The sequence below is a fragment of the Odontesthes bonariensis genome, chromosome 20, assembly GCF_027942865.1.
Source record: "Odontesthes bonariensis isolate fOdoBon6 chromosome 20, fOdoBon6.hap1, whole genome shotgun sequence".
Taxonomy (NCBI): Eukaryota; Metazoa; Chordata; class Actinopteri; order Atheriniformes; family Atherinopsidae; genus Odontesthes; species Odontesthes bonariensis.
This window is the reverse complement of record NC_134525.1, coordinates 25,792,015-25,809,179: the sequence shown is the minus strand read 5'-3', so window position 1 is coordinate 25,809,179 and position 17,165 is coordinate 25,792,015. Positions and strand designations below refer to the sequence as shown.

The 17,165-nt window shown below is 42.3% G+C and overlaps 1 protein-coding gene across 1 annotated transcript in view; it reads left to right on the top strand.

Moving 5' to 3' along the window:
- lancl2 (LanC lantibiotic synthetase component C-like 2 (bacterial)) overlaps positions 1-15,559 on the top strand; it is a 45,077-nt gene extending 29,518 nt beyond the window's left edge. The window contains exons 6-10 of the mRNA XM_075452355.1: positions 3,623-3,769; positions 8,912-9,094; positions 10,629-10,805; positions 11,687-11,759; positions 12,913-15,559. Coding sequence (XP_075308470.1) covers positions 3,623-3,769; positions 8,912-9,094; positions 10,629-10,805; positions 11,687-11,759; positions 12,913-12,989 — 657 coding nt within the window. The 3' untranslated portion in view covers positions 12,990-15,559. The remainder of the gene's footprint in view (positions 1-3,622; positions 3,770-8,911; positions 9,095-10,628; positions 10,806-11,686; positions 11,760-12,912) is intronic.
- Positions 15,560-17,165: the final 1,606 nt, after the last annotated feature.

The window sequence follows — 17,165 nt, the reverse complement described above, 5'->3', positions numbered from 1 at the left end:
AAATCAAAAATAACTGCGTCGTGTCTGCGACAAGCTCACTGCGACACACTGCTGCGAGAGTATACACTGCCCTTAAGCTAGCGCAACATTGTCAGTACGATCATCATGGCAGAGGCACCTAAGAAACAGAAGAAGACGTTGACTGATGAAACAAGGAAGAGAAAGAGAGAGGCCGACAAAGCAAGAGACCATAACCGTACATTACCTCCAATCCGGTGGGGGGGTCCATAATGGGCTTTTTGAGAAGTTACATTGTATTGCTTTAATCTTGGGCACCTCTATGAGCTTTGCACATAGAGGTAGATCTTTCATAGAGGTAGATCACCTCTATGAGCTTTGCACATAGAGGTAAGTCCAAATAGTTTTTAGAACGAGAGAGGGCTTTCTTTTGGGTGAAGCCTCCCCTTCAGAATGAGAGGATCTGCCTAAAGTGTCCTCTGATTCTTGGAGGTTTGCTGAAGGGGAGGGAAAGGGGATGACAGTGACTCGTGATCACTTGGAAGCAGCTAGGAAGCTACAACAGCACATAAACAAGAAGGAGCTTGATAAATGCGCTGTTTTCAAGCATGACAACACAAGATGAATTGTGTGAGTAACTCTGTCAAATGGATACGTCCAGTTGTCTTGAGTATGAATTTGTCCCTAAAAGCCCCGTGAGCCCCATTAGCTGTCTTTTCACTACATTCATGCGTCCAATGCCAACACAACACAACACAGACACAGACGCGACTTACAGCTCTGGCATCCCAGCAAAGCCAGCATCATTCTGGCTCTTGTTCATAAAACTGCTGCCTATGAAGCGTAGCAAACAAATCCAAATCTGTTCCAGACTGAGTAGCCTGCCAGAAAAAAACAAAGTGCATCCACTGATCCAAGATTTCTGGGTCTTTGGGGAAGCTGAAGAGGGTCAACTTGCCCATAACACCAAAAACACATTTTCATGACCACATCTCTGGGGAAAAAAAGGTACCGTGCTCTGAGATGTACTCGTGGAAAAGGCATTCCTTTTCAAGTCAACGGTAGGATGGAGTGAGAAATAAAGAAGGATTCAGGCTCATCGGCAGTAGCCATTACAGTGGTCTGCTATGGATGAAAGGGAGCTGAGCTGAAAGGCAAAGCTTTGGATTTACACGTCCATCTACATTCCAGCCCTCACATGTAGTAACGATGTGTGAAAGAGCAGGATGATCGGATAGATTCAAGCAGCATTTTGGATGATTATTTGCTCATAACTACCTGTTGGTCGTAGCTCAGCGGCCCAACAAACACTTTTGTTCCAGTGCTGTGTTATGCATGGCAGCCCTGGGTGTCTGGTATCTTTGAGACGTAGCACCCATCTGATCGTCATCGCTGCATACCAAATGTTGGTAATAATTCTCCGTTACATAGGCGTTGTCATCGATAGTTAAAAAATCCAAACCAGTCTTCAGTGATCAGTGTCTAATTTTAAAATATTTGCTGAACTTTTGCAGTTCTAATAATTGATCTCTGCATTCACACAGTACATTGAATGAATGAAGGAGTTTATTTGAAAGACAGCATGCAATACCATAAATCATTGCCATTTCATGAACAACAACAACAAGATGGTTACATCAGATTTAGCAGAAGTGCTATTTTCCATCCGTAGTCCTTAAAGGGGGATGGGGTAAGGAGTACAATCATTATAATTTTTTTCCTTTCTTTATTTAAAAAAAACAACCTAATTACTAGTGGGTCTATTTTAATCATTTTAATTTGTTCATTTCCGAATTATACATTTTGATTCATATTTTATTTAATATTTTCTTTAAAAAAGTCTTTAAGAAGCCTGATTTAAAATAAATAAATAAATAAATAAGATTAAAAAAAAAACAATTATCAGTGGGAGCACGACTGTTTTAATAGTAGGTGCATTTTAATTTGTTTGGGGAAATCTTTGATGCAGTAGCTTTATTTTACGAATGTGCAACAAGTTCTGTCAGGATCTGAGTTAAGCTGCAAAATGAAACTCATTATTTTTGGCAATTAATTCAAGATTTGTCATAGATTTGTGCAAGTTGGAAAAGTCTGGTAAACAGGATTTAGTTCTTCTGATAGAATATTCTTATATAAAACGGAAGAATATAAACATGGATGCCATTGTTGACTTGATTTGTATTCATACATTTTGTTTTGATATTAGCCAAATAAGCTGTGAAACTGATGGATTTAAGATATAGACTCTGCTACTTTCTCAGCTCCATACCGACATACAGTGCATGTCAGCACTTCCCTTGTTCTTGTCCACAGTTTGACAGTTTATATTGACACCACTCCAGATGGAGTGAATGAAATCATTTCTTTTGGGTCCAGTATCACAGTAATAATTGAAAAACAGAGGTTTTCTGGTACATGCAGCCTGTTCAAATCACTTGTTATCAAATCCTAACGCCTTCTGTTTGTTTTGCGGCTTTAATTCAATATTTAAAAAGATTAGTTTAACTCGAATTAAGTTTTCTCTCCTCATGAAGACAGACGATCGCTTGTCGAGGCTTCCTTGTGTAGGAGAAAGAGGGAAGAGGAAGCTTAGTGGATGGTGCACATTGTGTAAAAACATGGGTGTCAGTTGAATGTAAGGTCATTTTTCCACACAGAAGGTTATATGATCAAGATTAGCTCTTGTTTGTGGGGAGAAGAGAACCAGTACTGCTAAGGCAGCAGTAATGGCTGAAACACACAGTGTGACCTTTACAGCCGAACAGAAGCTCATCACTTTATCCTCAAACAGTGATTTAGAATTTAAAACATCTGTTCTGTACACTAGAATGCACAGCCAATTGAACCAGTTTTTTTTTTTTTTTTTTTTTTCTAGCTTCATTAAAGTTGACTCATCACTTGTATATTCATATGTCACTTTACACTTAATAAACTGAGTGCACCGTGACATGGAAAGCTTTCATCTCACTATGACCCCTTTTTCCTGTTTTCCGGGCATTTTTAAGCTGTTTAGTGTAGCCTGTGGCTGCTTATTATTGGGGCAATGTTTATGGAATCAGAGTAGATATAGTCAAAATAAAACCCTGAGACCTTGGTAAAAGCTTTTAGAGCTCACATCTCTTGTGTGGTCCCGACCTCCCGACTGACTTGGTACATAACAGAATATTGCTAATATTTAATGAGCTTAATGGAGCAGAGTGAATGACTAGCAGCACAGTTGTCGGCTATGGTCTCATCCTCCATTTTAAAGCATAAAACGGGTAAAAGCACAAAAAAATAAATGATTGTATCTGTCCAACCAGAACTGACTTTGACAAAGCATGTAAACATGTTCGTTCAACCAAAAAATGTACAATGTTGAGCCTGTCAGAAGTGGACTAAGACACCCAGATAATGTGGTTGATCACATCACTCCATGCATGTGCTGTACTAGACAGGGGCTCAGTTAGGTTGAACTTTAACCGTAGCTCGACTCAGCTGTGCACAACTTTCACTTATTAGTATTCAAAACTGAGACAAAGTTTCGGCTCATGTGGTAGAAACGGATTCTCAGTGCTCTCCTGGTTACCAGTGTGAATCTGTATGAATTAAGTCTCAGTGATTGGAAGAACCAAGAAAACATTCTGACCTCCTCTTTACCTTTTCCAAACTTTCCAAACCATAGGTGGTGACGGCCATGGTGGAATCTGGGAAGAACTTGTCAGCAGAGCAGAAGAAGACCGATCGTTGCCCTCTACTTTATGAATGGCACAAAAAGCAGTACATCGGAGCTGCCCACGGTCTGGCTGGCATCTATTACATGCTGATGCAGGTAGGAGGAGTTCAAAACGCTCAATTGTTTGGATTTGTAGCGGTATGGCTGTACATTTCAGTACAGGTCAGTATAGCAGCCGTGCATTAACTGTATTATAGTCCATAAAAGTCTTTTCTTCTAGTGTTTGTCTGCCTCATTCAAATAACTTCATTTCAACACTAAACCTGTACAAGTCGTTGAATGTCCTGACGAATTTAACAGCAGAGCAGGGAATGACAGTCTTACCCTGAAGGTAATGCGGCACTAATTTTCCCACTAATCAATCCCACTAATCAGTCCGAAATAATGACTTTTATTTCTTCATATTGCTGCTTCAACTCGGCTGACATAAATTAATGTGTTAAGTAAATGGACTGTACTTGTATAGCTTTACTGCGCGTTTCTAGTCTAGCTGACCACTCAAAGCTAACACTACATGCCATATTCACACACACTCATACGGCATGTCTTAAGTCTGTACATAACAACATGCTTTCTAACCATTCATACACACATTCTTACAACAACAGTGTCTTGCCCAAGGACGCTTCGACATGTAGCCCAGGGAAGCTGGAGTCGAACCACCGACCTTCCGATTGGTGGGCGACTGAGCTACAGCCGCCCTGTACACCTTTAGAAAATCTGTTGGCAAAAGACTCCTTTACAATTTGTCAACAGGGGTTTAATTTGGTCACAGTTTTGGGCAAACATTCAACCTAAAACTTTCCAATGATTTAGCTTCGGTATTTGGTCAGAGAGCCTTCTTTTGAATAACTGGGCACATGCCAGTACACAGTGCATTAAGAATTCTAAGCATGCCAACATTTTTGTCTTGGCATGTCTGATATTTGGAGCATCTTACTGTGTTGGGCTGAGAGGAGGTGGAGGAGCTTCAAACTCCTACAACCAGACATCACACCAGTGTGATTGGCTCCTGAGTTTAAGCCGTTCTTCTGTGAGAAGCTATAAAACTGTGACCTACGAATGACTTTGAAGCGGATCTCAGTCTTCTTGTTGACCCTCATATTAGCAGGGTGATGTGATCAAACTCCCTCTTCTTTCTTGGTTTTTTGACCGAAGCATTTTGCATATGACATTTGGGTAATGGCTGAATTAGGTAAACTATGTTGTTACAGGAGAGATTCCAGTTTTGTTGAGACAAATGCACAAACAAATAAACTGCCTGGCCAAAAAAAAAAAAAAAAAAAGTTGCTACCTGGATTTAACCAAGCAAATAAGTTAGAGCCTCCTATTGGACAATTACTGCTTGGGCAGTGATCTTTCAGCTGGCAACAAGTTATTTAACCCCAACTGATGCAATGAGTAGCTTCTCATTTCTTAAGCCACCATGTCGAAAGACACATCCCGTGGTCGTGGAGAAGATGTTAGTCTGTTTGAGACAGGTCAAATCATTGGCAGAAAACATCTAAGGAGATTGCTAAAATGCTTAAAATTGGGTTAAGAACTATCCAACGCATTATTAAAAACTGGAAGGATAGTGGGGAACCATAATCTTCGAGGGAGAAATGTGGTTGGGAAAAAAATCCTAACTGATCCTGATCAGCGATCACTTAAACGTTTGGGGAAATCAAATTGCAGAAAAACAACAGTAGAACTCAGGGCTATGTTGTGAAAGTAAGAGCATTTCCACACGCACAATGCGAAGGGAACTCAAGGGACTGGGACTGGGACTGAGACTGAACATCTTTTTAGCCCTAAGAAAACCACTAATCAGTTCGGCTAATCTGAGAAAAAAAGGCTTCAATATGCTAGGGAGCATAAAGATTGGACTCTGGAGCAATGGAAGAAGGTCATGTGGTCTGATGAGTCCAGATTTAGCAACATTATGTGCTGAAAGAATGAGGTCAGCTGACTACCTGAATATACTGAGTGACCAGATTATTCCATCAATGGATTTTTTTTCTTCACTGATGACGCGGCCATATTCCAAGATGACAATGCCAGGATTCATCGGGCTGAAATTGTGAAAGAGTGGTTCAGGAAGCATGAGACATCATTTTCACACATGGGTTGGCCACAACAGAGTGCAGACCTTAACCCCATTGAGGATATTTGGGATGTGCTGGAGAAGGCTCTGCGCAGTGGTCTGACTCTCCCATCATCATTACAAGATCATGGTGAAAAATGAATGCAACACTGGATGGAAATAAATCTTGTGACTTTTTTTTTTGTAGGTGGCGAGTCTTTTTGGCCAGGCAGTGCATTTTAGCATCTGTGAAAAGTTTCTCCCAAGATTTCTCACAATGGAGGTTTTTTTTTTTCTTTACAATGGCGAAAACCAATTAGATTCAAAATGAAAATGTTTCTAATGTGCTTTGGAACATGTTTTTTCACTAATCAACAGAAGAAAACTGGATGTCTCCCATTGTGCAGTTTCTAATTGGCATTCTTCATGATTCTTCAGGAATGACAGACACAACATGTACAGTAAACTGAACAAAGAGTCGGGCCAAACACGAATTACAGACGGCAGTAGATTCACTTAGGGGTGTCACAAGAACCGATACTTCGGTACCAAGTCGATGCCACAATTCAAAAACATGACGGCACTCGTTTTTCTACAGTACCGCAGGTACCGGGGAGGAAATTCCTCTGGACGTAACGTGGGCCCCATATACACCTACAAGTGTTCCAGTGTGCCGTTAAATGCCAAAGGAACACGGCAACAGCTCTGCCTCGACTCGTCGAAAATAAAAGAAAAATAGTAAGAGTCGTGTCTGGAAGTACTTTGCGTTTGAGCCAGATGATCAGGGATTAATAATAGATTTGCAAAAACCTATATGCAAACAGTGCTTTGAGAGCTTTTCAGACGAAAGGAGGAAACGCTTCCAATTTAGCGAAGCACCTCAAAGATGGACATCCAGATTTATTCAAAAGAATTCAAGGCGAGTGAGTTTCAAGTCATGTTAATGTTTACTTTGCGGGCAAATTCACACCCATTGTCCTCCGTTGAACGAACTCCCCATCGCATAGATATGACACGCATATCACAAGAAACAGCAGAAACAGAGCTTTGCAAAGAGTATCTGTACATACCAAAATAATCACGTTATGAAGACGACAAACAAACAGAACAAAGTCATGTCTTCGCGACGTCCCTGTCACTGCACAATGCACCGTATATCAGAATAAACAGTACCCTTTCTGAAAGTACTCCATGTTTCTCTGTGACACGGCAGGTATCCAGTTTTGAAATGGATCAAATAATTTATCTGCTTACATTACAACGACTAAAGTTGTGTTCAAAAGACGTGGGCAGATCACCTGTCCACCGGTGAGCTAAAGCACATGCGCGATAGGCACTAAGCAGGTATCTTTTCAAATGACTAAGTCATAGAATATCCCACTATCATGGTTCTGATATTGCCTGATCCCAATTCAAATGTTAATCGTGGTTTATTTTTATTCATTACTTGAGGGCTACATGCCACTGTTCTTTTATTTATTTAATTTTTTTTGTAATATTAATAGTGTATTCTTTTTATTCATTACTTGAGGGCTACATGTTAGTGCCACTGTTGTTTTTTTTTGTAATTTTTAAATGTTTTTGATAAATTAGCATGTTGAAGTACATGGAATTTCTTCTTTTTTTTTTTTTTTTTTTTTTTTTTTTTTACCGTGGTATCAAATTAGGTATCCAGAATCGTGTAATTTTACTGGTATTGGTATCGACTACTGAATGTCTGGTATCGTGACATCCCTAGTTTCACTACTAAAAAGCAGGTTTTTGACCCCGTCCGTCTTTTACAGCAGAGCAAAGCTAAAGGACTAACACAGCTATGAGCAGCCCACGGCTCACTGTTCCACATATTCACGAGACTGCTCCCAAGTGGCCTCAGAATGCTATAACATCTAATCGAATGGTGAAATCCATCCTCAGCCCATAAACCAGAGCCTGAAAACACATTTTTAAAGTCGTTTATTATATACGTACTCAGACTTTTCCCAACTCTTTAAACGCAACCACAGGAGTGCCTTCAAATAAATGTCATTCAGGATGTTTTCAGCTCAACTCCTACTTTTTGTTCAGCTTTTCACACTGTTTATTTCCAAATGTTATCCTTTTAAGGCTCTTCTTTTTCTTTCTTTTATTTATCTTTTTTTTTTCTTCTTATTGAGCACCAACTTCTTCTCCAACTAGAAACATATCTTCTAGTTTTCAAAACACAACGGATTGATCTCTGTCCTAAACAATGATGCACACACTCTTTCACGTTCTTGTGCTACGCAAATGCGCGTTCCTGTCTGTCACTGAAAGATGCCTTTTTGTGCCAGGGCTCGTGCATATTTTGCTAGAAAGATGGTCTGTAGAAAGTCCCGTAGAAAGTCGGGAAGTGGAATAGGAGGTCAAAGCTCGTCCACCACTGACAAAGGGAGGTAGTGACGGAGGCAACACGGTTCCAGCTCATGTGCGCCGATACACATGACATCGCAGAAGTCGCCACTCTTCACTCGATCCTCGGCTATTAAATAAACATTTGGGGCCCCAGATGTCCAGTTCTAGTAATGCCTTTCTGTGCCTGAAGCAGGGAGGGACAGATGGTGCACAGAAAGTAATTAAGGTTTGTTTAGTAGGTTGAAAGGTGCAGAGAAGACGTCTACAAGTTGCTTAACCTAGTTGGCGGGAGGCTGAATCGAAGTGCCGTAACGTAAAAAATGAAAATGTTTGAAAATAGTTTGTTGCCAAATATTTTTTGGCAGCCATTGATATACTTGGACAGCCAGCCCGGGTGTTGGGATGGTGTGAGAAACACAGAATGCATGTTATTGGACAATCCAGGGATTTATTAGTGATTAAAACGAGACGGATGCTGATCAGTTATCTGAAAAAAGTAGAACAAGACAACAGAGAAAAGCACCTTGTCAGCTTGAAACGGAATGCTGATCAGTTGGCCTGGTGATCAATCAATCTTACGTCACCAGTGTCAAAACTCTGGAACATTTAGCCAATCAGAGTGATGAAGCAGCTCAACAAAGAACCTGCTTTTTCCACGATCTGAGATGGTGGGAAAAGAAGGTGACACAGGGCTGATGAAACTCATCTAGTGGTCCCGGGGGTCAGAGTGGACGATGGCTCCTCAAATCCCCTCCCTCTATTAGGTGTGGTGGTGAAATCGAGCTTTCTATGTTTCTCTTCAGCCTGGAGCAAAGGTGCACCCAGACATGCTGTCAGAGCTGGTGCGTCCCAGTATCGACTACGTCCGCCACAAGAGGTTTCGATCGGGGAACTTCCCGTCATCACTCAGCAACGAGAGCGACCGTCTGTTGCACTGGTGCCACGGAGCGCCCGGCGTCATCCATATGCTCATCATGGCACATAAGGTGAGACCGATCTGTTCTCTGTGCTGTGAACGGCAGCCTGTGTGTGAAGGGAGCCGACACTGCAGCACACACACCCTGCTCATCTTCAACACAACACTGACCCCTGGTGGCAGGGCTCTGCACTGCATGGCTGAGTGGGATGTTTTGCTATCTGTTGTGGTATATTTATGCTGCTTTTTTTTTTTTTTTTACTTTTTTAGCATTCTGACCTCCTTATTCAAAAGTTGCCTGATGGGTGCAGAGACAGACCTGTAGCAAGGACTCAAACTTGGGTTGACTGCGTTGAGGAGCTCTGGTCTCTGGCTGCCCGGCACCTCATTACGTGGTAGATTGAATGCAATTTACGGAGCACGTTCCATTGATAAAGTTTTTTTGCCCTTTATGTCGAACCTGAATACTGGATTCATCAGCCCGCCTGTGGGTGCACACATACACACCCTCACTGCAGCAGCTCGCTGTAGCAGCTCGTTTCTTCTCTTCTCGTTCCATCAGGGAGACACTTGGCAGCTAGTGTGCTAACATTCTGGTGTTCTCATTCCTCTCACTAATGCAGAGGGCCTCGGCACAGAGAACAAAGCACAATGGGAGATTGCACCGTCTCGCTGTTACCAGAGCACACAACACAACAGCAATTTGTTGTCGCAGGTGGAGCCAAAACAGTTTTTTGTCGAGTTCAGTAATTTACCGTAGATTATGGTAAACTGATGAGATTATTTTACTAAGTGAGCACAAAGGGGTGATCTGTGGTACGATAAATGTTCTCATTTCAAAGGTCAGTGCAGTTCTGATGCATTCTGCTTTTTGCTCAGTTCGACTCACCAGTGCAGGGCAACATAATCTCAGGAAATTTAACAGCTTTGTTCATAGAAACTTTAGTTTTCTCTCACTGCCTAAAGCAGTTGCCTACCTCCTGCCTGTCGTTGCAGCTTGGCAGGCGACCACGAAAACAACACGGATCGAAACGGAGGAGCAGCAGCTCGTTTTACTGCCATCACTGCGTTTTACTGTTTTAATGCCGTCATCCGAGAGGGAGATGATGGAGAGAAGAGGGTCGCCTGTCTCTGTGCTTTCCTGTCACTGCCCAGCAGCTCAGGAGGAGCACGAATACAGGCTCCGGACGCGTTTCCTGTTTGAAACCGTGGGCGACTCACACAGCTGTAGGCAGATGGCTAATAAAATCACATCTAATCAGACCAACTGTCAGGTTTCCACTGTGCCCGCCCTGTGTGTGATAGGTCATCTGTCAGCTCAGTTATGAAATGACCTTGTGATGTTCTACGTTAGATCTGTTACGGACTAATGAAAGCTGAGTTTGTGGGAACATTCTCATCTGTTCTGAGCTGGAACACACCCTCCACCCAGCCTGTTGGGAGGATGTTTGTTTGTGTGTTCCACAGCTTGACTGACACAAGGAATTCCTGCCAGTTGTTTCGTTTTGAGGAGCATGTTTTATGCTGATTGGATCATTTCATGTAAAAGTGGCTTTTGGAAGCTGCTCTGTCTCACTGTCCTCGTGGCTTCGCCTGTGTTTCAGGTGTTTAAAGAGGAGAAATATTTGAAGGAGGCTGCAGAATGTGCTGAGGTGATCTGGCAGCGGGGCCTGCTCAGAAAAGGTGACGGAATCTGCCACGGCACCGCCGGAAATGGCTACGCCTTCTTGTCCCTTTACAAGCTCACCCAGGAGAAGAAATACTTGTATCGCGCCCAGAAGGTAAGACCGTTGGTTAGCAAAAATAATAAAATAAATGTTTTTGTTCGAAGAGGGGCTTCCTCTTTTTATGACTAAATAATGGGCTCCCCTTTGCTTTGAGACTAGTTTGGGTCGGAGCTCCTCCCAACAGATGGGATTAATACATCAGTGTTACACTGACTGAGGAGGCACAAGGCTGCAGGGTCACACAATAAAGAAACTAGTTATCCAAATCCAATTTATTTGTATAGCACATTTCATGTACGAAACAATTCAAAGTGCTTCACATGAAATAAAAGCATTGCAGCAGGGAGTGGAAGAAGGATTAAAAATACATAAAGGAATATAAAGAGAAATAAATAAAATTATTTAATGAATTTAAAAACAAGCAACAGTCCAGATAAATTCAAAGATACCGTGCAGATTTCATGCATAGACACATGAGAAAAGAAATGTTTTTAACCTGGATTTAAAAATGTCTACATTTGGTGAAAGTTTAATCTCCACTGGCAGTTTGTTCCACTTGTTTGCAGCATAACAGCTAAATGCTGCTTCTCCTTGTTTAGTCTGGACTCTGGACTGGACCAGCTGGCCTGAGTCCTTGGATCTAAGAGCTCTGCTGGGTTTATATTCTCTGAACATATCACAGATGTATTTTGGGCCTAAACCGTTCTGGGATTTGCAAACCATCAGCAGGCTTTTAAAATCTATTCTGTGACTGACTGGAAGCCAGTGTAAAGATTTTAAAACTGGTGTGATGTGTTCAGATCTCTTAGTCCGGGTTAAAACTTATTATTTCTGGAAAAGAAATAAGGACTTTTCCATACGCTCTGAATATGCTGATTGCTAATGGGAGCATAGAATCGTGTACTTAACATCACATTGTTATTACTGTCCTCTAGTTTGCTGAGTGGTGTTTGGACTACGGGACTCACGGCTGTCGCATCCCAGACCGGCCCTACTCTCTGTTTGAAGGTAGCATACTTATATATTTACTCAACTCTTCACCACATGGACTGAAACGCTGCTTTGGTGTAGTTTCTTTCTGGCAGAACCCCCGTGTTTAATTTGTCTAAGTTGACATTAAGGCTGCTCCTGCCTCAGTAACTGTATAAGCGGCCCTTTTTCTTAGCTGTGGCGAACACTCGCGGGCCTGACGGGGCAGCACCACGCAGCACCACGCAGCGGAAGCGATGACCCTGACTCTACCAAAGAGGCAGAGGGCCAGCGACTGCCTTTAAACTCTGGCAGACAGTTGGTTTTTTTGAAAGTGATCATTTCCTCTTCTTGCTGAACACTGACGCACTTCCACTCATTTGTCTACTAATGATGCTCATTAGTAGACAAATGAGTTTCCATCAGCATCGGCTGCTTAGTTCATGCCTCATCATCAGAGGCTCCTTCGTCAGCTGCCCGGCTGCCAGCTCGCCAGCTCAGCTGTAGCGTCATGTTATTACAAACAGTTGTTTTTTAACTTGATCTGTCCACAGTAAATTCTTTACTGGTCCACGCAGATGTGAGCCGTGTTTGAAAATTAGATGCGAATATCCTTCCAGGTTGTTTGTGTAGCGTCTGTATGCACGTCAGACAGAGCAGGCCTGAGGTGCAGTTACACTGAACAAACTTAATGGGTTATACTATCATCCACACGCAGGGGTTAACCGTGCAGATGCCCAGTAGTTATGGATACAGCATGCTGCACACAGACTTGTTCACCACTCAGGCCAAGTTTCCAAGGTTTTCCTCTGATTGTTGTATGGTCGGGTTGTAGAATTGTTCACACTACACAGCCAGCCTGTGTGAGTCTCATAATTAACGCTGCTATTCACACCATACCAGCAGCTTCTGGTTATTCAGTCTGTTCTGCTCTCTCTTTTTTTTTTTTAGAAGAAGAAACTGTCGGTTTCCCTTTTGAGACGGCTATGAGACAGTATTGTATGCTGGAAACATCAGAGATGTCTTCTCTCCTATATGTACCAGATTCTGTTGGGTTTCCTGTATGTCCGATGGATGAGACCGTTTAATAAATGTGTCAGCAGTGCTTTTTCTCACACGTAGCCTGAGGAGCACGAACCACAAAGTGACACTGAAATATGTAGCTGGCTGTAACGGATGTTTCTCTTTGCAGGTATGGCAGGGGCCATCCACTACCTGTCCGAGATGGCAAAGCCCGAGGCTTCCTGCTTCCCTGCCTTTGAATTTTGACCTGCCAGTGGTTGGGACTGAGGATAATGAAGGAGGATGACGAGGACAAGCATAATTTGGGAGTCAACTCAAACCTTTACTTGTACTCTGGGCTGGACGTGCTCTAACATAACAATCAGTCTCAGAGACTTTGGGACGATCGGACTGGAAATGGCGGAAACAGAGTAAACATCTGGTTTGCTTTCGGAGATTAAAAACAAACTGTATGAATAAATGATGGACAAAACAACAGAGTGACTGTTGTTAATCCAGAGAAAATGAAAAGCAGCAGGTGGACCGCAGGGAATGATCTGGACGGAGGATTCTGTTGATGAAGGCGGACATTTATTCGGTGGGTCTCTGTGATGGAAACGCCATCGCATATTGTGCATCTTTGTGCTCCTGACATCCTCCGGTGTGATGGGGTGAAAGAATGGAGCCCATGTGCCCTCGTCACCCACTGACGTGTTAGCTGGCACGGACGAGGAGGAACCACACCCTCAGCCTTTTAAAGCGCTTAGGCCAAGAAAAAGGGTGTGTGTGTGTGTGTGTGTGTGTGTGTGTGTGTGTGAGAGCATGAGAAGAGTTGTGTCTGTGCTTCTGCATGCTCACTGTTATTGACTCTTGGTGCCTCATTTCCTGTCGGTGTAATAATTTCCTCTCCCTGTTTCGAGCTGTCGGCTCTCCAGATGTTTGTCACATAGTGAAGAAATGTCTCTGTCGTCTTTGATTTAATAATCCAGCTACTTTTGTCATGCTGAACAATGTATCCCTCGTCAAGTAAATGTGAATCATTTCCCCGGTGAAATGCATGCTGTGAAGTTGTTTCCCGCTGCAGTGTGAACAGGAGGCTCCGCGTTGTGCCGCTGACCACAGTTCGCTATCGTTTCATGTAACCCGCTCCTTCTTTAAGAAAAGGTTTCATACCTTCCTTGTTAGTACATCCACAGAAATGACTCCCAGCACTGGCTCATCAGCAGTAGATCCATCGAATGGAACGAAGTGCTGAAATCATAAATGGTGTTCATTTAGAGTCACATTTGTTGGGAAAACATAGTTTAAAGCTGCTCAGACGTTGGCCTGAGAACAACATATTTTTACGCAGACATTGTGCTGTTTAGCAAAGGGACTCATTTATTCGTACACCACACCACATCGGCATTTGTAAATGCAATCAAGTTATTCAGTAAATTTGCTCGAAGCCAAAACTGTGCTCTTCTCACGGCCCTTTTCTGAGTAGCTTTTAGCTTTAATAATAATAGAGCTGTAGATGTCATCAAACATGGATTTGGACTCTCGGTGGTCCCACTACTTTTGTTGGTGGTGGTGGCCTTCCACTTTCTCACACAGCTCTGTATGTATGAGGAACCGAGAGCCGTCTGTCTGAAACTCCTCCCACTGGTGTTGGGTTCACATAGATTACGCTACGAAGCCTTCGCAGACTGAGCTGCGTGCTGGGAAGCTGGAATAAAAAAACCTCCCCAACAAATTAGTTAACATGCTGCTAGCCTGGTAGAAATTCAAGTGAAAAGTTTAGCTTACCTTGGTGTTTTAATTGAAATAAGCTGGTATCATGTTAGCCAAAAAAAGTCCACAAAAGTGGAATTTTTTTTTTTAAACCTCCTCCACCCCGTTTGGGACGCTCTTTTACACCAATGAGCCGTAACGTAACGACGACCTGCCGAACGGTGAGCAGGTCGACAAGTAGGTGGCAGGAGTGAAAGTAGATGCCAGGATGCAGGTTTCCCCAGCAGAGCCTTTCAGTGGTGTTAATGTTATGGCCGATCTCCCAGCTGTGGTCACTTCCACCTGAGGCAGCCTGTTCTGTGTGAATTTTAAAAAGTCCCTTCATGAAAGAAATAAACAGGTTTAAAAAATCTGCCAGTTTTTCACAGGAATGACACTTGGTTAACGGTTGGACTCGTGAATTTGAGCTAATTATTACCAGCGCACAAGATTAAACTACCTGATTGCTTTGCTTTTTTTTTTTTTTTTTTCTTCTTTTAAATTCACTGAGATTTATTTTATTTATGTTTTTTTAAAATACTTTAAATGAAAAAAACCAAACCAAACATTGATGTGGTTCAGTTCTCGGTCAGTGTTGTACGGACATGGAGTTAAAGTCCCGCCTGTACGCTTCCTCCAGATATGCAGACGGCAGCTGAATGCGTATTTAATGCCTAACTTTCCAGATTTTGCAATAAATGTCATTGCATGAGGAAACCGTCTTATGGAAAAATGTTTGTGCTCGTCTGTCGGTGTGTTTCCAGGCCTGCTTTGCACCCCAGTGTTAGGTGGTGGTTTGTGGCCATTACAGGTGACATGTGACGTGTTTGTCCTTTGTTCATGCCTGTGTGTGTGATTTGCCTTCAGGCTGATACGGCGTGCCGGCCTGGGTGTGTGTGTGTGCGCGCGTGTGTGTGTTTGTTTTTTCCCTTGTGACGTCCTGAGGTTCGACGACAAAGCACGGATGAGCGAGATGTCTTCAATGTTCTGAAACCTGCTTTAAGTCGGTGCTTTCAAAGTGACTGAATTCATGCAAAGTGTGATCTTGTTCAAAATAAAGTTGAACAGAGCTTCAACTCATGGAATGGTTTCCTTTGTCTTTCATGTTTATTTGCATGTGCTCTGAAAAATCTTTTTATTCAGGCAGGGACTTTCAGACAGCCATGACCAGTACCATTTATGTACTGTAGATAAACTTAACTAATCAAAATGGCCCACCTCAGCACTTTCAGTAGTGCATGCACAAAGTAAGAACAACTAAACATTAAATCAAATCAAGTTTATTTATATAGCACATTTCATGTACAAAACAATTCAAAGTGCTTTACATAAAATAAAAGCATTGCAGCAGGGAGTGGAAGAAGCATTAAAAATACATAAAAGAACATAAAGAGAATCAAATAAAATTATTTAATGAATTTAAAAACAAGCAACAGTCCAGATAAATTAAAAGATAGCGTGCAGATTTCATGCATAGACACATGAGAAAAGAAATGTTTTTAACCTGGATTTAAAAATGTCTCCATTTGGTGAAAGTTTAATCTCCACTGGCAGTTTGTTCCACTTGTTAGCAGCATAACAGCTAAATGCTGCTTCTCCATGTTTAGTCTGGACTCTGGACTGGACCAGCTGACCTGAGTCCTTGGATCTAAGAGCTCTGCTGGCTTTATATTCTCTGAACATATCACAGATGTATTTTGGGCCTAAACCGTTCTGGGATTTGTAAACCATCAGCAGACTTTTAAAATCTATTCTGTGACTGACTGGAAGCCAGTGTAAAGATTTTAGAACTGGTGTGATGTGTTCAGATCTCTTAGTCCGGGTTAAAACTCTAGCAGCAGCGTTCTGGATGAGCTGCAGATGTTTAATGCTCCTTTTGGGAAGTCCAGTTAAAAGAGCGTTACAGTAATGGAGTCTACTGGAGATGAATGCATGGATGAGTTTCTCATCCTTAATAGTCTACATCATACAAGCTCCAGCCCCTGCTTCCTTCTTACTGTTGATTCTTATGGAACTTAAACTCAGATCGGATGTGCTTGACATGGGAGAATGACAGTTAAAGGTGTCATAATGTCGTTTTGTATCATTTGAAAAAACTTTTTTTTTTTAAAGATCTCTTAAGTCATTGTAGATATCTTTAACTGTTGAGACTGAATCTTGAACTGGAAATATGACTATTTGTAATTCAGTTACGAATGCCTGCATTAGATTTGAGCGGGGTCCTGAAGGCATGCACTGAACAGCTATGTGGGATTGTGTAGAACCTCTTCAACTTTAGCCTGAGCCAGGAGGAAGTTCCAGTAGCGTGGGAGACGCCCACATCAGGAAAAGCTTGTTATGTTGTGAGAAATGGTTACTTGGTTAGTAAGGAAGTGAACATCTTTCAGGGACCACTGTGGTTTGCTTATTGTCCTGGTGTTGGTGTTGAAGGTGCCATCATCTATTTGCTTATCTTGAATGTGAACGAGACAAAGGAGATGATTTTAAGAGGACCGGCGATGAAGCCGAACATTAGTTTTATGCAGGGAGAAGAGGTGGAGGTGGTGGAGGACTACAGATATCAGGGTGTTCACCCGACCACGGACTGAACTGGAACTCAGAGGAACGTCTATAATAACGAACAAAGATGACTTGAATAAGTTTCAGTCCTTAATATTTAGAGCAGGATGGTGCACATCTTCTCCAAGTCTG